Here is a 21850-nt window from a genome sequence, read left to right on the forward strand (position 1 = left end):
ACCTCGACCTCTTAAAAGCAGGCTGGAATTCTTACGTGGCCCGGAAAATAGAGGCAACTTTAACAGTTCTCTTACTCCACCTACAGGCACTTGGACCAAAATGCATGCAAGTTTTTTGTCTTTTTTTCCCCAACTTCCCCCGACATGCGTGTCCTGTTCTCGCAGCCATCAAGCCACGCCTCCGCAGCAGCCGCTAGCTAAAAACAACAGCGTTCCGTCAGCCGCTACTTTTTGGTCAAATTTATTTTCCAAGTGTGTTGAGTGATGACGCGTTTCCCAGGGACTGTCTCAGCAGCGACGCCCTCCACCCCCCCCCCCTCCAGACCCCTCCCGACAGCAAATGAAAACACATCTTATATTTCACTTTCTCAACTCACAAACTGTACAATGTGTGGATAAACTGTAAAGCGGAGCGGATAGAAATGTTCCAATGGAGCCGCCTCGATTAGGCCACAACTCCTCCTATCAGTCTGTTTGACTTCATATCCCCCCCGCCCCCCCCATTTGACCGTTGTTTTTTTCCAACTCAAAGATGCTCAATTCAGAGAGACCGTAAACAGATGCAATTCTAGTGCTTTAGAAATACCTCTCAGTGTGCTTTGATCCCCCCCCCCCTTTGTTCCGCCCTGAATGCGCAGACATTGTCATCAGCAGTTGCAGCTCTTGAGTAGAGAGCTTTTGGAGAGATACAAACCATGCTCCAAGACATATGAAGGCATATAATTACAGTCAAACATATGGATTAAAAACAGTCAAGTGTTTTGTTTTTACAGAATATTTGTAGAAGCATTCACAGAGACGAGGGCGTAAAAGAAATGACAAAAACAAACCAAAAGAAGCACTGTGTGCAGCAAGATGCCTTTAAATCATGTATAAAAACAAACATAACACTGATGGTCCATAGGGTTCCCTTTTGGAGTTGAAATTCCTGTTGTATTTCAAGACTTTTTTTGGTTCATAGAAGGAAAAAAAAACCCAAACAAACCGACGACGTAATGGTTTTCAGAAGGAGAATATATATATTTATATATATAAAAAAGGTCCTTTAAATTCAACCTTGGTCCTTAGTAGCGTTGTCCTCTAGATCCTCGTCAGTGTCTAAATCACTGTGAAGCCTCTTGGCTATCATCGTGCTCCTGCTCCTGTCGTCCCCGCTCGCTCGTTTTAGCTGGCCCGCTAAGGGTTTCACTGGGACTGGAGGACAATGCAGAGAAATTCAGAGCAGTTATTCACGAGATAACGCATCCAAGGCTCAAAATCCAAAGGCCGAGAATTTTTCTCTTTAATCAGATTAGTTTGGCAAAAAGAGTCCGAAGTAAAGCAAAAGTATGTTCCCCTCAAGATAATCCCCGAGTGCTGTTCTTCATTCCTCTGTTAATATCAATATGCAACACCACCCGCGTGTGATAAAAACAGATGTGCAGTAGCACAGCAACTGTTTAGTTTCCGTTTGGTGTTTTTCTGAGACTTTCAAAGGCATGCAGTTAGTTTCCCTTCCAAAAAAGACTTTTTTCCAATCGATTCGCGACGTTTTTTCATTTGTTTGCTGTCACGACCGCACTTGTGTTTGTGTGTCCACTCACCCGCTGATGGAACAAATTGATCTTCGGCTCCGCCGCCGTTGTCGCTGAGGCTGCCGCCGACGCCGACGGCCTCTTTCTGCTCCTCGTTTGCCACAATTCTCTGTCTGGCGCTCTCAAAAACAGACTTAATGACGATCGAATCCTCGTAGATCTGCCGTGGTGAAAAAAACAAACAAACGACAGAGAGTGGAAAAGTAGGTGCGCGCACAGAAAGGCGGGTCTTGGCTTCGCTACCCTGCGCCCTACGTTAGGAAACACACCGACAACAACGACAGGACAGAGTGGACCATGTGACTTCACCTGAGAGCCCTCCAGGTTGTAGGTCTGAGCGTTGTGACACAGCAGGAAAATGTCCTTTTCCAGGTCGCCCACGCTCCTGTACTTGTGGTTACGCACACGTTCCTGGCAAGGAAGGCAAGGTCAGCTGTTGAAGAGTTAATGGAGCCAGTGCACATAGTCACCGCCTGTCGGACCTTAAAGAAGCGCTCAACTAGCACCGACTTGCTATATGCAGTTAACAGTATTCCTGGAAGTCATTCTCTGATTAGCACTCAATGCACATGTTGTACTGTACTTGGCCCTGCCCTATTATTTGCAGTATTGTGAAAAGGTGTGGGGGAGTTCTTACAAAACATCACCAACAGCAATAACAAAATGTGGGACTCCAGGAACATCCTAATTCCTTATTTCCACAGTAATGACTTGGGGAACCAGATGGGGATTATTAATGAAGGGGAACGTTGAAATGTAACTTCAAAGTAAACTATGGGAGCACAAACAGAAAAAGTTTTTGCATTTCAAATTCAGGGGTAGGACTTTGGAATGGTTCCACAGTGGAATTAAAGCCTCGTGAGAACATGAAGGTTTAAAAATACATTTATGTGGTGCAGGAAGGAAGAGGTTGGAAGTCACCAGGCACACTTCGCTGTGTTCCTCCTTCGTATTGTAGCATGATGGTCGTATATGTGAAGCTGAAATTGTATCTTTTGTTTTATTACACGTGTATGTAGTGTGGGTGTGCGTGTAGGAGAGAGTGTGTGTGCATTGGCATGTCTGTCTTGTTAATACCTACAGTATGTGTATGTATGTGTGTTCATGGAGTTACAATGGATGGAGAAGGGGTGGGAGAAATAAGCTGAGCTTCTTTTATCCACTCAACACTGGAACCAGTCTAAACTGGATGTTATAATGATAAATAATGATAATAATATTTAGAACTCTAAATACACACATTCACATTTCACGCATAGCGTCAGCGGGCCGTCGGGAAAACAGCATTGGTTGTTTTTCCGTGACATCTCACCCTGATCCGCCTGAAGTCCACTGGCTTTCGGATCAGCTCGTAGTACTCCGGCACCTCTTTCTTGGAGGGAAGCTGCACGAAGCCTTTACTGATCTGTCGACCCAACCTGAAAGCACAAGACCGTTTGTTCTTTTTTTAAAAACAAAGAATGAGCAGCCCGGGGCCATTTGACAGACACGTTTTTATTTCTATGAAGTTTCTTTTATTTTGGTATCAGACTTTTTTTTTTTTTTTTTATTGATTGACGTTCATGTTTATTTATGATTTTTCTTTTTCATCTTACAGCACTTTATTTATGATTTATATTTAAAGTTTATGGCACTTACAACATTTTCTTTCATTTTTTTGTAATAACTATATTAACGGCCACGTGTGTCTCGTGATTTTCAACCTTTTATTGAGTGAAAAAACGACAAACCAAAAAGTGTTTTTTGATATCGATATCGCAATATCGACCCCAAAAACATTGAGAATCATACTGAATTTGAAAAATATGTTGTCACCCATCACTACTTCCTCCCACAGTCCAAAGACATGCCTGTGAGGTGAAATGGGAGCCCTGATTGACCGTAGGTGTTAACGTGAGTGTGAACGGTCGATTGTCTTTGTTTGACCCTGCAACAAAGTGGCCACTGGCCCGGGGTGTCACCCTGCCTTCGCCCTATGACCGCTGGGTGAGGCTCCAGCTGACCCCCGTGACCTTGAGCTCAGGAAGAAGCGGGTATTGAGGATGGACGGATGTCTGGGTTAGGGTTAGGGTGAGGGTTAGCTACCCTAACCCGGTTGACTGGGTGACTTACTTTGGTTAATTAGAGTGAATCCAAAAAAAACAAACCCAAAACATTCACATACCAGAAGCAATTTATGGATGAATAATGAAGTGAGACGGTTGCGCTGCAGCCTGTGGTGAATTAACAGAAGATGTGAACGATGCGATTACAACATGCAGCCTTTCAAAACACAACAAAACGACAGACAAACTGTTGCGTCGCGACCGGGTCAGCCTCGGGACCCGGCCGGCAGAATCCCCGACAAGAATCCCTCACCCGTCTTTGTAGTTGATGACCATGTCAACCAGCGTGCTCAGCGTTCTGGTGAGCTCAGGGGGGTTGGGGGGCAGCTTCTCGGCCGGAGGGCGGCCCCGCTTCCTCTTGACCTTCTCTCCGGGCTCCTGGCCGGGCTGCAGCTCTTTGCCCGCGGCTGGATCGCTCTGTCGTTTCTTCAGGCTGATGTCTTCTTCCATCTCCCCCGGGGAGCCGTTCTCTGCCGTCTCAGGCTGGAGAGGAGGGGGGGGGGGGAGTGGGGGAGAGCCGGTGAACTCGGATGAACTCGGCCGGTGAAATTTGAGAACGGGTTGCCACGCACGTGCACGAAACCCTCGCGAAGGACACGCTCCCCACTGATGTGAACGCTTGCGGCTGTTTGAGTGGAAGCGGCTTTCATTCAATCAGCTGGAGTGAGTTTGCACTGCAGCGACCTGCAGCTGCTGCTGCCTCGGCACATTTAGGCCACTTCAGGCTATTTCTCCGGGAGGCTTTTCACGTTTGCTGATTATGGATGACAGGCAGGTTTCATCTTTTTTTCTTTTTTTTCTTTTTTTAATAAATAAATAAATGTATATATATATATAAAAATGCACAATATATTCAACTAGCATACAAACAATACATCAAACGATTCAGTTTGCCGTGCTGTTTTAATTTATATAGACATCTATCCGCTCCGAATCGTGTTGTTTGGCCGCGTCTCTCGATGAGACGTGCGTGCCGCATCCCGGATTATGATGTCAAACATGGCTCCCTTTTCAATGTGCAGCAACAATCACTGTGTTCTTTTTTACCCTCCTGCCAAGACAATTAAAGGGCAAAAGCATGAGTTTGCATGCAGCAGCAGGAAATGGGGATCAAGGCACGGCGCCGAGTCCCAACAGAATACTGATGCATCAATCATACAGCGAGCAACACACACACACACACACACACACAGCACATGCATGCATCCAGATCCACTGTAAAGGTGCTGTCCATATATTTTTGGACATGTTCTTTGGGTTGTATTTTTCTAAACACCAGGCTGAGAGGAAGCTGATCTGGCAGCAGCAGCAGCAGCAGCAGCAGCAGCAGCAGCAGCAGCAGCAGCAGCCGTGCACCTTCATTGTTGGGGAACAACAACAAATGATATTTTCCTTTCCTTTGCCTTTAAAGAGGCAGACAACTGCTGCTGGGAACAAGTCAGAGGAAGGAGGAGGGGAGGAGGGGAAGAGGGGAACAACGAGCACCCAAGGAAGGAGACACGGCGGCAGATAATTGAGTTGGTGTGTGTGTGTGTGTGTGTGTGTGTGTGTGTGTGTGTGTGTGTGTGGTGGGGGGGCAACAACACTGGGAGACTTGACAATGAAGACGCAAAGCACATCACCGACACCCCCTCCCCCCACACTTTATATGGTGTGTGTGTGTGTGTGTGTGTGTGTGTGTGTGTGTGTGTGTGTGTGTGTGTGTGTGCGTGCGTGCGTGTGTTTGATGGGGGGCGGTGGTGGGGTGTCTGGGAAGGGATGGAGGGGGTGAATCCTCAAAAGATGTGGCGCACGCGCGCGTGTCCGACCGGCCGTGCTCTCTCGCTCTCCCTCGCGCGCGCGTGCGCGAGTCAGCCTGCCCCTTCTTCTTCTTCCCTGACTAATCTGGCGAAGACACCCCGCCGCCACCCCCCTCGTCTGCCGCAACACGCGCGCGCGCGTGCCAGCACGCGCACACCTACGCACCGACGGACAGACACCCGAGACTGGCACCACTTCTCCTCCTCCTCCTCCTCCTTCTCCTCCTTCTCCTGCCCTCGCGCGCACGCCGCGCGCGTCAACGCCCGCAAGACGGACACGAACTCGACCGAGGCGGGGAGGAGAAAAAAAATAAAAAATGCAGCGAGACGCTCGCGAGCCCCTGGCGCCGCGCGCGCACCCAACTCACACTCACACACATCAGAACGCACACACGCGCGCGCCCAGGTTTTTTTTTCTCTTTTTTTTTTTTTTTTTTTTTTTCCTGCATCCATCTCTTCCTCTCTCTTCCCGAGCGGCGCGGCGGGCTCGCCGGGTCCACGGCTGGCTGGCAGACACACGGAAGGCGCGGAGGAGGATATTTACCTGGCCGCAATCTGCAGGCTGAGGACCGGGATCGGCTGCAGCTGCTGCTGGGGAGAGAATTAGCAAGCCAGCATAGCGGCGAGCCGCGAGTCTCTTCATCAGCTGATCACTCGGAAAAGCGGAGAGCCCAGAAGGGGGGAGAATAGGAAAAAAAAAAAAGAAAAAAGAAAAAAAAAAAAAGCGGCGGCGGCGGCGGCGAAGCGGCGCTATGTTTTCATATACAAATCATCGGGCGGAGGATGGAGGGGTGCGGGGGGGAGTGGGGAGAGAAACACACAAAAGCCATCATCTCCGTCTGCAGCAGCTCTCCGCGCTCTTTTTCCGGACTCTGGAAGGCCCCGAGCTGCTCTCCCCCTGCATGTTTGTAATATCGACTGCTCGCCAGACCGTTTCCCCCTCTTCCTACCCCGCTGTTAAAGTTATCGAGTCCATTTTTTCTCTCCCCCGCCCCCCCCACCCCACCCCGCTTTTATTACCCCCTCCCCTTCCCACCCCGCCTCACATTTGGCAGCGCGTCGCCAAAGGAAGCGTGCCGTTGCATATGAAATGAGGCGCCGCCGGTTTGAGACGGCGGAGAGTTGCAGGCTGCACACACACACACACACACACACACACACACACACACACACACGGTTCGGTCACTGTGATGAGCGTCACGTCGTCAAGTCACATAACATTTTTTTTTTTTTTTTTTAAAGTGAGTAAGTAAATAATAAATAAATGAAACTACATAAAAAAATAAATAAATAAATAAATAAAAAAAATCGACCCCAAAACAAACTCTTGGTTTGCTACCACGCCTGTCAAAAGTATTTCACATTCTGTACTTAAAAATACTCTGCGTTAAGAGTGCTGTTTGAACTAAAGTAACATTTCGAAAGTACAGGTTCTGAAATGTACTTCTGTAAGGAGTAAAATTGATTTTTTTTTTTTGTCATTAATGAAAGAATACGTTGGATCATTTTCCAAACAGGAAATAGTTGAGACAGAATAATCTGGATGGAACAACACGTCTTGACAACATTGCTACTCTCAATACTGTAGTTTTCTTTCCAACCGTAGCACGACCATACTGTAATCACTAATATTTGTGACCAGTGAGCCATTATTAGATGTTGTTACATCTAAAAAACAATAGCCAATGTTGTTTTCTGCTTGTTTACTTTTCTCTGTTCTGAAAACGTACTGAACAGTGACCTCAAAGCTAGCTGAGGTACTCTGAAACAATCTCCTAAAATGTGATCCACTTTAATATTTAAACAACATCATACTTCTAATTGTTCCACTTCCAGCAAGAACAACTATAGTTACAATAACCCAGTATCCCACCTGTGGTTGCTACCAGAGCGGATCAACAGGTGCTTGGCGATACAATGAACACCAACCACAAGGCAACAAGTCGTTGAGGGACTAATGATTGAGATTTAAAGGGGAATTTGTTGGCCTTTCTTTGGTTAATTGGTTTAATCATTCGTTGCACTCGTTAAATTTTCAACACAAGGAATTGTTAGCAAACAACAATTAGTACGGTATTACTGGACGACAACACAGAACGTTGCGCTCAGGCAAAACCACAGACAATTTTCTTTGTTAGCATTTAGCATTACTAGCATGGAGGCTAGCAACTCTTCAGAGCCAAACGTGTGAATCATCCTGGCAAACGTGAACGGTTCAGAACTACATTTTTGATTCTGTGTGACACTAAGTGCTGTCCAGGTCCAGGTGAGGCAGTGGAGGTGGGCCTTTAAAAGGTTTCAGAGCAGCCTTCCAACCAGGGGATTGGACACGCTCAAATTAAAAATCATTAATGTGAAGAGCTACGCTGTTGAATAAATGATTTTGGTCTGGCTTGTTTTGCTGACAGGCCGTCATTTATTCCTCACAACTGCGCCAGCGGCTCCTATTTCCTGGCTTTGAAGGAGCCATCGCAGCGCTGCTGCAGGTGTTCTGCGATGTCCTCAAGTCGACGAGGTTCCACAAAAAAAACTTCCTGCACGATGAGCAGCACATTTTTTTGTTTTATTCTTTGTGACTGTGGCTTTAAGAGAAAGGAAAAAACCCAGCTAGTCAACAATGTTCAAACCCAGATGTTCATACATCTGGTTACAAGGGTGGCTGGATGCTTGCGGACCGGTTGAGACCTCCTGCCGCGGCGCTAACAATTCTTCAAGACGTGCTCTGAACAAATGTATGTCTTTGGCTCATTGACTGCCTGCTCTTCCAGCCTGCCTATACAGCTGATGTTTCACACCCCGTTGTTAAAAATAGTCCCAAATCAGGCCCCTCCCCCCACCCATCCTCAAGATTTCGCCCTTGCATTTGTGAGCGTGTCTTCTTCCAGCACTCTGATTAATGCATTAATGCGAAATTGCAACTCAATTCTGTGCCAAGGCGCGATGGAAATAGAACGGCGCAGCAACACAGAGCTGCCGAGCCGTCGCTCCCACAGTCCTTTTTAAGAGATCATTTGATAGCGTTAGCTGACGCTCCTGCACATCTGCTTCCACTGAGTCAAGTTGCTGCAGGGGAACGGTGCATGGCGTCGGGCCTCGACACACAGGAAACGCTGGGACAGATAAAGGGAGTTGGAACACACTAAGATCCTGATGGGAGTTCCTGCTGAACGAGGTCGGGCTCACAGCGACGGTCACGCGCCAAGGTTTTTTTGGGGGGCAGTCGGGTAAAAGGAACGTGATTGAAAGTGGAGTGAAATCAGCTCGCACGTCAGCTGACGAGGCGGTCGTGGTTGGCCAAGGACATCTGTCACACGCAGGCAACTTTTAATGGGGAAAATATGTTGTTTTTTTGACACTCTCGGCCTCGCAGCTACTGTGAAAAAAATCCTGTGTTTTTCCGTTTAGGAAACTGCCTCTGTGTTCACTGACTACTGACTGACCACGTTCTCAGAAAACCTAAAGCATAAAAAAAAGGACCTTTCAATACCAAAAAGTGGGTTGTTTGAATCGACATCATCACAGAGAATTAAAATTTAAAATTAATATTTAAAAAAATATATATATATTTAGTTGTTTTTTTTTAAAAAACATTGTGGATAATAACTTCTATAGATCAAAAGACAGCAATTGGAACCTGGATACCTGGAAGATACAGCGAATAGACAGGAAAGAAGAGGTGTTCAGATGCACCCCATACTGATAATAGTGATATCGGTGTTGGTATCAGATCAATAACAGCATGAGCCGATCGATACTTTAGTAGTTATTGACTTCCCTCCACATCCCTTGTCCTACTTTTGTCCGACTTTTTTCCTTCTCGTCTCCTCCTCTGCTCTGATTGGTTGCCATGCCCTCACGTGACTCAGCGGTGTCGGTTCCATGGCGACAGTTGCAACCAAACAGGGAAAGTGAAGGAGGCAGTGTGACGCCTCGCCTGCACGGGATTGTAAGCCATTGGCCGGCAGATGTGAAGAAGTTGCTGCATCCACACAGCAACACGCTGACATTTGTTGTATGTAAATGCGACTGAAACCCTAGCAGCTACATTCATATGCTAGTTCACTTTTTTCTCTGACCAAATAAGAAAATAGTCGTTTCTCATTGGTCAATATCCTGCTTTGAGTGCCACTGCAATTAATAAGACGGCTGGATGGCCCCGCTGCGATAAAGATTATTAGTATTATGAGCATTGTATTCAGGGAACCTCTCTCTCCTGCGCCACTGTTACCATGGTAACTGCAAATTGTGATGTCGGATCTGGTATATCGTTGTATTTTATTGCGGGTAAACGACTGAGCGAGCTCTTAGCCGAGCGCGCCGAGCTTTCAGTCGAGTCTCACGGAACAATAATGCTGAAAAAAAAAGAAAAAAAAGAATTCTCTTTTAAATGAAATCCTTGCATAGCGAGCCTCCAACGGAACAACACTTCAATCAATCGATAATTGTAAATTCAAGAGATTAGGCAAAAACATTATTTTCTGATCCTCCTTAATGGATTAAAAGTATAAAAATATAAAATTCAAAGAGTGAGAGTCTCAGTTGCAGGACGGATTCAGAATGAATGTGTTGTTTATTTTATTCACGGTCCCACGTTTAATGCTATCACTGTGCTAATGCGTTCCCTGGCGTGGCAGACATTCATCAAACAGCCTCAACTTTCCCCTAACGCAAAGGTTACCGTAAATGTTTGATATATTATTTATGGTTCATTCCAGGCTAATGAATTCCCTTTTAATTGGCCGGGGGTGCGAGCGCGCGCTGAGCAAAGAGGTCTTTGATCAATAATCCAGGAAAGACAGGGAGGACAATAAGCATAGAGGTGAAAGGGATGAGGAAAAGGCGTTCGCAGCGAAGAAGATCAAAATCCAACTGGGAAGCTGAAGCGAAACATACGCGGTTGAGGGTTCTCTGTGTCAGTTCCACGGAACAATCACAGTCCTTCACTGGTCCATCAAGGGTTCTTTGAGTCGCATGAGGTGCTATGTAGTACCTTCAGTGGTTCTTCAGTGGTTCCTCACTGGTTCCTCACTGGTTCTTCAGTGTTTTTTGAGTTTTATATGATTCTATATATCTCTTGAGCAGTTCCTCAGTGGTTCTTTAGTGGTTCTTCAGTGGTTCCTCACTGGTTCTTCAGTGGTTCTCTGGGTTGTGTGTGTGTTTTTTAGGGTGATTGACGTACTATTGGTTGGTTGCGGTGCTTCCAGTGATGCTATATACTGTATATAGAAGTATATTTGGTTCTGTATTGCAACCTTTTTACATGGTCCTGCATATAGTGTACGCATAGTATATTGATTGAGGTGCGAAGTAGCATCTTTAAAGATGGATGCTATATAGTACCTAAAAAACCTTTACACGATGGTTATTTTGCTTTTGGTTGTGTATTGCACCTTTTGTCCTTTGTGTGTGGATGTCTCACTTTAGGAGGAGGAGCCTTTTAAGCTTAACAGTGGAGGTAAGCCCTGTAAAAGACACACACCACTTTAAATCTATTACTCTTTAATATGTAATTAATACACTCAGCATTTGGTAAATTTGACTTATACACAAAATTTTTAACAATAATTTCAAATTTAACATAAGATAAGTACCAAGTTTACATGTCTTACAGAACCTGTTAGACATTAACTATCTGATAAACGCTACATTGTACACAGAACAAAGTTATTCACATGCTAATCCAGCATTACCGTCATGTGGCTAATAACAACACATCCAGGTTTAGATAGAACAGATTAAAGTTTCACTTTGAAGTCAGTGAGAAACTCGTGACCCAGACGTCCCCGTCTGTCCTTTGGAGAAGTTGGCGTGCGCGTAGAGCAGCACAGCGATGTCGTTGTGTCCCGCCTCCAGCGCGATGGACAGGGCGGTGCTGTCCTCCTGCGAACACAAGGTCCGCACACGATGAGCAACAGATTTTGCATTTGGAAACAAAGGCTCACGCAGATTCTTTTGTTGTTTCATTGTGTACACCTGTGCAGCAGCCTTAAACGATTAGTTACCCCAAAAATGGCCTCCTGCAAAGTGATCAGTGTTTGCTTGGTGATCGCTTTTGATTCTTTGGGGTAAAACCGTCTATTTTCTACCTTCCAACATGTTTAAAAGTGCTGGTTAAGTTGTCAAAATATAGAGGTAGCAGTGCTCTTTATGACATCACAAAGGGATCATTTCCAGAACCGAGGGCCTGGGGGCTGGGTGGTGGTGGTGGTGGTGGTGGTGGGGGGGTCACGTACGTTGTCCGTCAGGGTTGTGTCACAGTCGGGTTGAGACAGCAGCAGCCTGACCATGTCGGCGTGGCCGTGCTCGCTCGCGCACATCAGCGCCGTGGAGCCCTCGTCGTCCCGGAGGTTGACGTCCGCGCCGCGTCCCAGGAGGGACTGCACCATGGCCGTCCTACCGTGGCTAACCGCTAGCATCAGCGCGGTCTGACCGGCCTAGGCGGCAGCACAGGAAACACACTTGTGCCGAGAACAGCTTAAAACACTTTGAATAATTGCTGAACGATAGTTGTTATCATTAGTAACTAATTAGTTACTTAATAAATGTTGATTTTGTGGACTGATTGTAGACGGAGCTGTTAAATAGAATATATTAAAGATGTTGTCCAGGCGACATAATTGGCTAAGAACTATTCCACCACGAGCCACGTGACAAGAGTGATCAAACGTTCACTCATATAAAATAAAAGTATTGAATCATAACTGCTGGTACTCCTACAGTGGGCAGGGGCGGACAGACTGACCTGACTGGCCTTGGCATTGACGTCTCCCTTTGCAAAGAGCTTCTGCACGACCCTCATGTCCTCTGGGCGGTCCACGGCCGAGAGGGCAGCCAGCATGATGGGCGTGTAGCCCGCTTTGTTCTGGTGATTGACGGCGCAAACCTCTGCAGGAATGAAGGAGAAAGAAAAGGTTTTGGGAGTGAAATCTAAAGAGCGCCCGATCTGAGTGCACGAGAGCTGGCGAGCTACAGCGTTGACCTGCGTCCAGCAGTTTCCTGACGATGCCGAAGTTGGAGTGGGAGACGCTGTAGTGCAGAGCCGTGTTGCCGTTGCCGTCGGTCATGTTGGCTATGTGCTGCAGCACGGATTGCGAAATGATACGAAAAGTGGACAAGTAGTCCTCCACCGTGTCGGCGTCAGCGGACTTTTGGCTGGACACGGAGAACCACTCCTGCTGGAGGCTTTGTAGACAGTCGTGCTGCAAACCACAACACGGCAAACAGACGCATTAGTTGACGGCTGTCCTGAAGCTGACTTCAAAAAGAAAGCAGGCTGACTGCAGTTGGCTATGACACTGTAGTCCCTCCCACAACGTAATGGCTGTTTTTACTCAAATCAGTTACCAAATGATCAAAATTGACATAAAAAAAAAACAAAGCCACGTTTAGTCTTTTTGCAACCGACTTTGGCGGTTCCTACTGGCTCAACAGTAGAATGCAGGTTTTTGGTATTTCTACACTGGCCTCCATTTTTTTATGAAGCTCCATCAATCTCTTTAGACAGTCAATGGGCAACACATGTTTCATAATGTTGAACTGCTTCAATGACAAGCAATTCTAGGGTTCATTGTAAATAGACAGGAGCATCGAGCGATTACAGGGGCGTCGGCAAAGACGTCACGGTGGGAAAGCTCATGTTTAAAATCCCAACGGCATTCTACGCAAAGACGGCTGTTATTTACTCAACAAAAGAGTTCTTTCAGCATCGTAGCTTTCATAATGTAGCCAGTTCAAAGGCTGGTGAGGGAGAAAAAAGAATCTACGGGAGAATTTCACTAAAGACAGACATCAGCGCAACTTTGGACGGCACTTAGGTCCATCTAAACAACACATTTAAACACACCCATCTAAAGGCATGCCATTAAACACACACGCACACACACACACAGGGACAGAGACAGTGATTTGAATGCCTCTCTTACTAAGAACATACCATTTCCTTGCTGGACAGAACCGTGGCATCGTTGAGATGAGTCTTTAAGGCTTGACAGGCAGAAAACATCTTGTCACTCAGTTTACACCTAAAACAGGTTCACAAATGCCACCGATTACGCTGTGCAAATCCAATCAATGCAATGTCCAAACAATAATGTAAAGAAAGAGCAGTGGCAAAACTTTCTCTTTTAAATTCCCACTGTGCAGCATTTAGTTCCATGTGACTGCGGGGAAGCACTTGGCAGAAAACATTTCTCATCTCATGTGATCTTCAACCTTTTTCAGAAGGTCGGCAATATTCCCTGTGCACCCAGTGTCCCGAAGAATCTGGGTTCCTGCGTTCCAAGTGCTCGGAATTACCAGGGTGAAATCAAAAATGTCCGGATAAAGAAAGAAAAAAAAACAATAATTCTGAGCAGATATAGCTGTGTTGTGTTGTGCTACTGTAGAACATACTCTGTGTGGCCGCCTCCTTATGATCAGACCCACTCATAACCTAAATGTAAGACCTTTAATATAACTTATCTTCCTGACCCACTTTTACATGTTTGGATTCCGTTTCATGCTAATGGATCCTCATTTGTAACAAAGTGGGCTTTTAAAATTCTTGAATTATCTTCAATTTAGATTTGCCAGGATCGAAAGTGAGCACTTACCGTTGCTGTGTTTGCGGTTTCGCGGTGCCTTTCACTCCTTTGTTGGAGACAGTTTTGACTTTTTTGGTTTGCATTCCATCGTGGATGGCTTCTCTAATCTTTTTCCGTCCTCTCTTGTCTCCTTCTTCAGAAATCACCCTCTCACTTGCCGAGAGCTTGCTGGATGACACTGGGACCAGCCTGAGCACATACAATAGGACAGAAAGGACAGGAAGCTTGTCAATGAAAGAACAGAGGCTGGGTCTTGCGGTTGGATGTGATTAGACAGTAGCTGATTACCCTGTGGTCGCCCTCAAGAACTTCATGTTCTTCCTGTTGCTGCTGCAGCTTTGCTCACTATTTGGTATTTTTATGACTGACTGCAGGATGTTGGCAGATTTGTCTGAGCGTGGTGCGGTGCAGCAAATGCATAGAAAGACAAAGACAAGTCAACAAAAAACAATGCAGACAAGACACATGGGTGTTATAATGGGGCTTTCATTTGTTTGCACAATGTTTAATGTATTGTGTTGAAGAGAGACGGCTTCCATGGATGCCGGCTCCTCCCATGAAGCCGTTCAATTTTGGACCCTGAGCCACAAGCTGGAATGCATTTTAAGATGCCTTCCAAACCAGATATCATTCCAAACATTGCAATTGTATCCCACAGAAAGTGAAGCCTGCCAAGCCAAAGGCAGCCACTTCCTCCCCACCTAACAGAGTGTTCAGCAGGGCCCAGGCAGTTGTCTGGGAGTCCAGTATTTTTAGACACTGGCCATCACAAAATTCTTTCCTAGCTAACATCTAAAGCTCACGTGGATGAAATGTGACATGCATTTCAATATTTAGATGCAGAATTACCTTGCAGAGCTGAGCTTGTTTGTTGCTCTAACATCTGGATCATCCTCTTAACCTCGGAATCATTGCCCCCGTCTCGACTCATTTCTGGGCTTGCTTTGTCAGACTTTGAGGGCTCATCAGAAAGTTGAAAAGGAGACAGAAACTTTCTGCTCACTGTAAAAAGAGAGAGAACATTTGCAAGATCTGGACTTACTTAAGAAGAACTAAGACAAATTGAGCGAACATAATCTGAAACTTGATTGAATCAAAATTTAGAAGGACCATATTTTTGTATACTGGATTGATTATCCCAAATAGTTCTCGAGAAATACAGTTGTCAGTATTCAGCCAACTGTTTACAGCATATAACTTTGATGGCTTTGTTCTCCTCTCTTCTCTCTAAAATCTAACAAGAGAGGAAATTGTTTTGGTGCCTATCATCCTACAGTAACAGATGAGTAACTTTATTAATGTAGCTTTGTGGCAATAAGCTTGTGGAGAAGGGAAGGTTCTATATAATCAGCACGATGGCAAAACACTATGACTCCCTGCAAAGACACGTGGGATGAGTGAAGTTCTATCGTATTTTAAAGAATTGCTTTGTATTTCAGTTATTACTTCGCAGACGAAGGAGTGCAACTAATCCGTTTATATGAAAAGGCACCTTGAAAAAAAATTCCCTCACCATTACCTGGCGATTGAACATCTGGAGGACGACTTTCTGTTCCTTCTTGGGCTGCTCCCTTGCTGGTGCTGGGCAGTCCGGGGCTGAGACTCTCTTGTTCTTTGCACCGGTCCCCGTGGTGAGTGCAGTTCTCGGTGAGAAGGTCCCCATGCTCTTTTAAAAGTCGGTGCATCTTTTCTATGTAATGGTTCAGTTCAGGCTCCCACTGGGCCTGTGGAGGCTGTTGGGTCTTCTGGCTGGATTTACTGGACAACACTGTCAAGTCTCGTATCCTCCCCTCTCCTACGCCGATACTCCTCGTCTTCAGTGGGTCAGGCAAATGCGAAGGTCCGGAAGCCATGTTACGGGTTTTAAGTCCAACCAGGAAATTGTCATTGACGTTGGTGAATCCAACACCAGTGTCTTTGGTCACCTTTGTGACTGTCCCTTGTGCTTGTTTTAAGGCACTTGCAAGCAGACTTGTGCAGGTCTCTGGAGTGCACCTCATTTCCCTGAACTTGGTGCCCACTGATGCTGTCCGGGTGATGGCCTGAGTTGTGTTGGTGTGCTTGTCCTTGGAGCTTTGGGTGGTGTTTGTGCTGGAGTCTGCGTTGAAGGCGTGTCTGGTGTTGGTGAAGCGAGACACTGTGCTGGATAAGGTGTTGGTATGCTGAGAAGCCGTGTGGGGCGAGGCCATGGTTCCTTGACTGACTCCGCTGACTTGGTTTGGTGCAAAACCTAGGGAAACCGTGTCCTTTGCCTCGTAGATTATTACATCAACGGAACAGTCCCCACAGGCCACTGAATTGCAATTGATTTTTCCTTTCTTTCGGTCCAGATTTTCCACCGGTGATTCTGTGTTGGTTTCGGCATCGCACAACTTTGTCTCCATCCCAACTCCTTGAGTGTTGGTAAAGATATGGTTCCCTACTCCTTTTTCCACCGCCTCAACTCTCTCCCTCACCACCCAGTTGCTCATGGGTATGTCTGGTCCTGTGCAAACATCCTTATTTTCAGGCATGTAACAGCATGTCCCTGTTGTTCTCACTTCTACAATGTGCCCCGTGCTGGCATCTCGATACTCTGTGTGATTACCTACGCCCTGGCTTATGGTGTTACTGTCCGTAAATGTTCTGGCAGAGGAGGCCTTGTCGCTTCGGTTCCTCGTCCCTGCAGTATGAAGCTCCAGTTTGAGACGACTCATTTCTGTCTGGAGTGCAGATTCTTTCAGTTCTGCTTCCAAGTGACGAATTCGCTCCCTCAAGGCACTGATTATCAGTTGTTGGGCGTCAAGCTCTGCTTCCCGCTCTTTGTAAATTCCAAGATTGCCTTCAGATCCCTCTGTTCCAATGGACTTCATCTCCAACCTGTCAGTGCAGACATATTTGTTTTTCTTTTGGGGCTTAGACAGAGATCTATCCAAATTTTTGTCAGCCCCAACGTCGCCTGGCTTAACATGACCATTTCTATGACATGTTTCCAAATTTCCACCCTCGACAGTTTCTTCCAGAGCTGGCATCTCCTCATTCAGTTCCTTGATCTCCTTGAGATCGCTGTCGCCACTGCCAATTACATTCTTCCCAGTGTCAGACCTTTCAGAGTTATCCATGCTCTTCGAGACTGTATCAATCATGTCTTCATCGTCATTCTGAGTCTTGAGCTGAGACGCCAGCTGTCTCTTTTCCTCCCGCAGTACTGAGATTTTTACTTGGAGGATAGGGATGATTTTCACCTGCTCCTCCAGCTCTTTAAGTTTCTGCAGAGCGATGACCATCTGGTCACGGACATGCTGGAGGTGCATTGGTCCCAGACTGGAAACTGGGGTGCTTCTGCCAGAGCTCTCTGGACTTAACTTGAGGCACCCAGTGCTTCCCCTGCTACCAAGGGAGTTGCTGAGGCCGCAATCCGATTCACTCGCTGGACCGGTAGGTTTATTTCCATTATTGTTCTGGTTATATGCGCTGAGCCCAGTGAAGGGGGATAAGGACCCAGGTGAACTCATGCCTCCAAAGCTGGCAAGCCGTCGACGAGGGTGGGGCTGAGGTGGAGTCTGGTTTGTTACATCCTGATCCAAGGCTTTTTGGGTGCTCTGTCTTTGCGACGGCAGCGATCGTGCCGCAGGCTGAGGCTTCGACTCATTGGGAATTTGAGACACTGCTGGTTCTGCCGGTCTTTCATTTCTAGAGGTTTTGCTGTCCAACGAGGCACTATGCTGTGGAGGCAGAGGAGGCCGTTCTTTGGTTGTAGAGGAGAGCATACCAAGTAGCCTTGTGTCGTCACTGCTGGATGTTGACAAGGACTCCGCAGAATGCCATTGGCCATTTGGATTTTTGTCAGCATTATTAAAGGCCGCCCTGGGCCTCCTCTTAATGCTTAATCGCTTAATGGTGTCGCCCTGTTGAAAATCGTCCACAAACTTGAGGTAGTTAAACTCTGAGTGGTATCTGTGGTTAGTTCCGACGGAATCAGAAATCCAGTCTTCAGAAATTTGACCTATTGCAACAAGGGGATAATTCAGAGGTTAGAGCTCCGGCAAATGTCAAAGAAATAGTCCGTCAGCTGGTTCTGGCATCTCAAAACAAATTTTCTGTGTGTGTGTGTGTGTGTGTGTGTGTGTGTGTGTGTGTGTGTGTGTGTGTGCGCGTGTGCGTGCGCGTGTGTGTTTTTAATGCTTCGTACTCTCTCAAATTTGAGACTTAAGACTTTAGTCCACGCATGCAATTGTTTCTGACACGTATAAGTTAACTCCACAGTAAACACAATACAAAATACAATACTTAAACACTATACAGTGTACAATCTCAGCATCTTGCAAAAAACTTATCTTCTTCATGCAATCTCTCAGCGTTTCCAGCAGTCTCCTTACCCTTATCTCACATGCTCATCAGACAGCGTCCAGCCCAGAGCCTTCCATACATCACAACCAAATGTTTTGGGTATTTTTTTTTTTACTATATATATGTGCTCCCTGAGCCTATCCCACGAGAGGAGGGACGAGGAGAATATTACAATTGTGCACAGAGTGTTTTCAGTGTTCACTTCTCTCCAAATGGTACGTCTGTCTGCATGGCCTTCACCTACTCTGTAATTATGCTGCGAATTTCCCTCCGAACGCCCAACCGTATACTCTTGGGGAGTTTGCTCAACCACAGACATCTATTTCAGCAAGTTCAGGAGCGCGTTCAGCGAGTCAACGCACAAAAAACAAAGACCAAATTTGCCTATTTACCACTCTAAGAAAAGGTGTTGTTCTTAAATCAAGATAAACTCAACCATTTCTTGCAGAAGACAAAACTTTTAGTCCGACGCCCAAACTTACCAAGAAAAATACAGCAATGATTACCTGACACATTCCTTTGCATGCAACCTCGAGCCATGAATGTGATCCCCACAGATTGGAGCGTGTTGGAGTGAGCCTTTTATGTTGACCTTGAATTTCCAGTATGTCTAAAAACACAAAAAAAAGAGGTACAAAAACGTTGCCATTCTCTGTGCAATTGCTGTATCTGCGCACGATCTGTCCTCCCGCATGAATGTGGCAACAGATTTTTTTCTAATTCAGCCTGGGTCCAGCAGTCAATAGCAGCCTCCCTTTGGATGCTTGCATAAAGGAAATGCTACACCGGGCTATGACATATAGTTAATGCTGCATCGCAGTGACTGGCTGCATTGTAATGCCATATCAGTTTCTCATTAGTAAGCACCCTCTGTTCTCAGTGTGTGCAGGGTTGAAAGAGAGAGTTTTCTTTTTGCAGGAACAAAAACAGAGGCTTGGGTTTAATGAGCGTGCTATAGAGTTGTCCTCCCTCAAATTTCCTACTAGTTATGAATCGCATTGCCATTTGAAAATGGTTTCAAATGCTTATGCAAAGTGACGGACAAGGTGTTATCAGAAAAACAAAGCTCACATAAATGCAAAACAGATATTCGAGTGCAGATGCAACACCGCAGCCTGATGACTAGAGATGTCATACTGAAAGCAGCATTCACAGCATTAGAATGTTGGTGTAAAGTGTTCCACACCAACATCTTCAGAATCCATTTATGAATATTCACACCGACAGTATATCTATTATACTAAAAACCTCAACCAAAGTAGTAGTTATCTATGAAGAATGTGAAACACACATTTGCATTAAAACCTCATAGAGATGTTGTTTTTATTTGGTGAGAAAACAATCAAGAATGGCTTAAAAGGCGATTACTAATTCCCTTCAACCATCCATTATTTAGCTGTGGCCATTTATAATGAATAGCATTGCTTTTTGTTGTGTTTTCCATTTTGGATAATGTCATGGTTTTGCTATTTGCAAGAAGGGGGAACACTACTTTGCCAGAAAATTCAATTGGTCTGTGTGCTCTGATTTATATGACAAGGACTTGCTTCAGTAGTAGCTGGGGGAAAAAACAACACGTTGTAGTTGTTGCCCAATGTAACACATCCTGTCCTCCTTTTATTGTTCTTTTGGCAAAAACATATCTCCAGGAAACAAAACGTTACTCTTTTTCATTAACTAAATTTATTTAAAATATTAAAGCACTGTATTGTAAAAGGCCAAATAATAATATTTATATACATAAATGTTTTGTGTTCAGTACCCCTGGTGCAGAACGTTGCAGTAGATTATCTTTTAAGGGAACGCATGTTGGGCGCTTAAGACTGACACCTAGTGGCCACTTAGGATAAATGCAAGACAATTGACACAATGCCAGTAGAAAAAGAAACTTCTTTTCCTTCCCCTGAAGTAAAACTAGAAGCGAGTCTAATGAGCTTTCATTGTTCATCTTTCCATTCCAGCAAGTGTGTGGAGTTGCCACTCACCGGTACTGCAGGAGACGGTGACTTTTCCTGATGTTTATGGAGTAGAAATGATAGAAACAAAACCCACAACTGGTCAAACTGCAGGGATGTAGGTTTGCCCACATTAGGCTCCTCAGTGTTTTTCTTTTATGTGCTCAGCTTGTTGTAAGGCATCCAGAGTCTGCAGTAAGTCAAGTGGCCGCTGCGCATGAGCACAGAGCTGTCAACATGGCCAGCCGGTGTGCAGGGGAGTCAGTCAGGTGATGAGGAGCACTGCATGAAATATTAATGATGTGCTTTCTTCCTCTGAATAAAGTACGCCGTTTAACAGCGAGGGAATTACGCTTTGAGTTCACCTTTCCCCTTGATTTTGGAAATATTGTAGCTACGTACAGACAATGGCATTAGGATTAGGACTCAGAGTGAATTTGCTGTTATCTTATGAGGAAGCAACTTTTTAAACATGTTGCTGTTTCATCTAAACTCACTTTTTCTTTGATTAAAAAGAAGAAAAACTCAAACAGACACCTGGCTGAGCTGGTGCAAGTGTCTTTGGTTGTCTGCCCTGCACCCTCTTGTGAGAATCCAACTACACAGCGCACACACTTCAACACTTCTGTGTGTTGACAATGGCAAAGGTACCAAGTTTTTGAAGACTTTTTTTTGTAGGAGGCAAGAAGAGGAAGGTCCCGGACAGCCAACTGGAGTGAAACACACACTAAAAAGAACAGGCGTGCGTAGTGCCATCATGTGGACACAGAGAAGAAGTAAAAATTGTTGCACTTTTTATTTTCTTTACGGAATATATTTGTAAGCATGGTTCTGGTAATGATGTCCATCTTCTGTAATTGCTTATAAAGTCATTTAATCTTAATCTTTTGGGATTGCAATTATAAAAAGTAGCAGAACATCTTTCAGGATTGGCTTGCAATCAATTAAAAAAAAAAAAAAAAACTACTTGCAAATTTCAAAAACTAGATTTGAACTGTTATGAAAAGTAGCAGATTTCTTTTAACTAACCTGGAAAACTTTGACCACCATGCATGACATCACGCTGGGGACTGCTATCAATTCTGCCCCTGACTTTTCAGTTCAAAGTTCAACCTGTAGTTTTATATTATCTGCTTTGTCTCTTCAGGTTTTGCAGGCTCAGACAAAGAGAGGTATAAACTGATTAGGGTGCAAGCGGAGATGGCACAGAAACACTCTGTCTGTTTGTACGCTGTAAATGCTGCTTCACGAGGACACATTCAATTGAAAGGTATTGCATAAAACCCCAAACGGAGGACACGGACTGTTATTCCCATGAACTTTGTACTTTTTGATAGAGCATGCAGAGAAGTGTTCCACCAGTAGTGTCAGCCTGGTTCAAGTGCATTTTAAAGCAATGTTTAAGTGGGAACGCTGCAGCGCTCGTATGTGTTGCATGAAATGCAAAACAGACATTGACAATAACGTCGTCGCAAACATTCCACACTTTTATTACTTGGTCTTTCA

At 45.4% G+C, this 21850-nt stretch overlaps 2 protein-coding genes across 3 annotated transcripts; both read right to left on the reverse strand.

The window, feature by feature from the left end:
* Positions 1-497: 497 nt before the first annotated feature.
* Positions 498-6446, reverse strand: LOC142879879 (SWI/SNF-related matrix-associated actin-dependent regulator of chromatin subfamily A member 2). Its single transcript, XM_076013409.1, has 6 exons — positions 6023-6446; positions 3933-4162; positions 2887-2992; positions 1884-1985; positions 1584-1734; positions 498-1194 (listed from the first exon to the last, which is right to left on the reverse strand). Exons 1-6 carry the CDS (start codon positions 6119-6121, stop codon positions 1052-1054), a joined length of 831 nt encoding a protein of 276 aa, XP_075869524.1. The 5' UTR covers positions 6122-6446; the 3' UTR covers positions 498-1051.
* Positions 6447-10971: 4525 nt separating this feature from the next.
* On the reverse strand, positions 10972-19389 carry kank1b (KN motif and ankyrin repeat domains 1b). 2 transcript variants are annotated; one of them, XM_076013408.1, is made up of 10 exons: positions 18896-19389; positions 15580-18045; positions 14910-15062; positions 14349-14451; positions 14070-14249; positions 13412-13499; positions 12458-12677; positions 12221-12363; positions 11712-11912; positions 10972-11358 (listed from the first exon to the last, which is right to left on the reverse strand). In XM_076013408.1, the coding sequence occupies exons 1-10, from the start codon at positions 18927-18929 to the stop codon at positions 11233-11235; spliced, it is 3714 nt and encodes a 1237-aa protein (XP_075869523.1). In that variant the 5' UTR covers positions 18930-19389; the 3' UTR covers positions 10972-11232. The 2 variants fall into 2 exon arrangements, with proteins under 2 accessions (XP_075869523.1, XP_075869522.1); XM_076013407.1 differs by having other exon boundaries at positions 18872-19389.
* Between the last annotated feature and the right edge of the window lie 2461 nt (positions 19390-21850).

Source organism: Nelusetta ayraudi, unplaced genomic scaffold (genome assembly GCF_046127955.1).
Source record: "Nelusetta ayraudi isolate G7.1 ecotype Tasmania unplaced genomic scaffold, CSIRO-AGI_Nayr_v1 ptg000147l, whole genome shotgun sequence".
Classification (NCBI taxonomy): domain Eukaryota; kingdom Metazoa; phylum Chordata; class Actinopteri; order Tetraodontiformes; family Monacanthidae; genus Nelusetta; species Nelusetta ayraudi.

Bases quoted from the DNA above. Each gene is read 5' to 3' on its own strand.
- LOC142879879 (XM_076013409.1), bottom strand. From the start codon at position 6,121: ATGAAGAGACTCGCGGCTCGCCGCTATGCTGGCTTGCTAATTCTCTCC. The intron at 2,993-3,932 runs GTGAGGGATTCT...TTGTGCTTTCAG, and splicing joins GTCATCAACTACAAAGACGG to GTTGGGTCGACAGATCAGTA. The intron at 1,195-1,583 runs GTGAGTGGACAC...ATTGTCCTCCAG, and splicing joins TCAATTTGTTCCATCAGCGG to TCCCAGTGAAACCCTTAGCG.
- kank1b (XM_076013407.1), bottom strand. From the start codon at position 18,929: ATGGCTCGAGGTTGCATGCAAAGGAATGTGTCAGGTAATCATTGCTGT. The intron at 18,046-18,871 runs GTAAGTTTGGGC...TTGTTGCAATAG, and splicing joins TCATTGCTGTATTTTTCTTG to GTCAAATTTCTGAAGACTGG. The intron at 14,452-14,909 runs GTAATTCTGCAT...CACCACGCTCAG, and splicing joins AACAAGCTCAGCTCTGCAAG to ACAAATCTGCCAACATCCTG.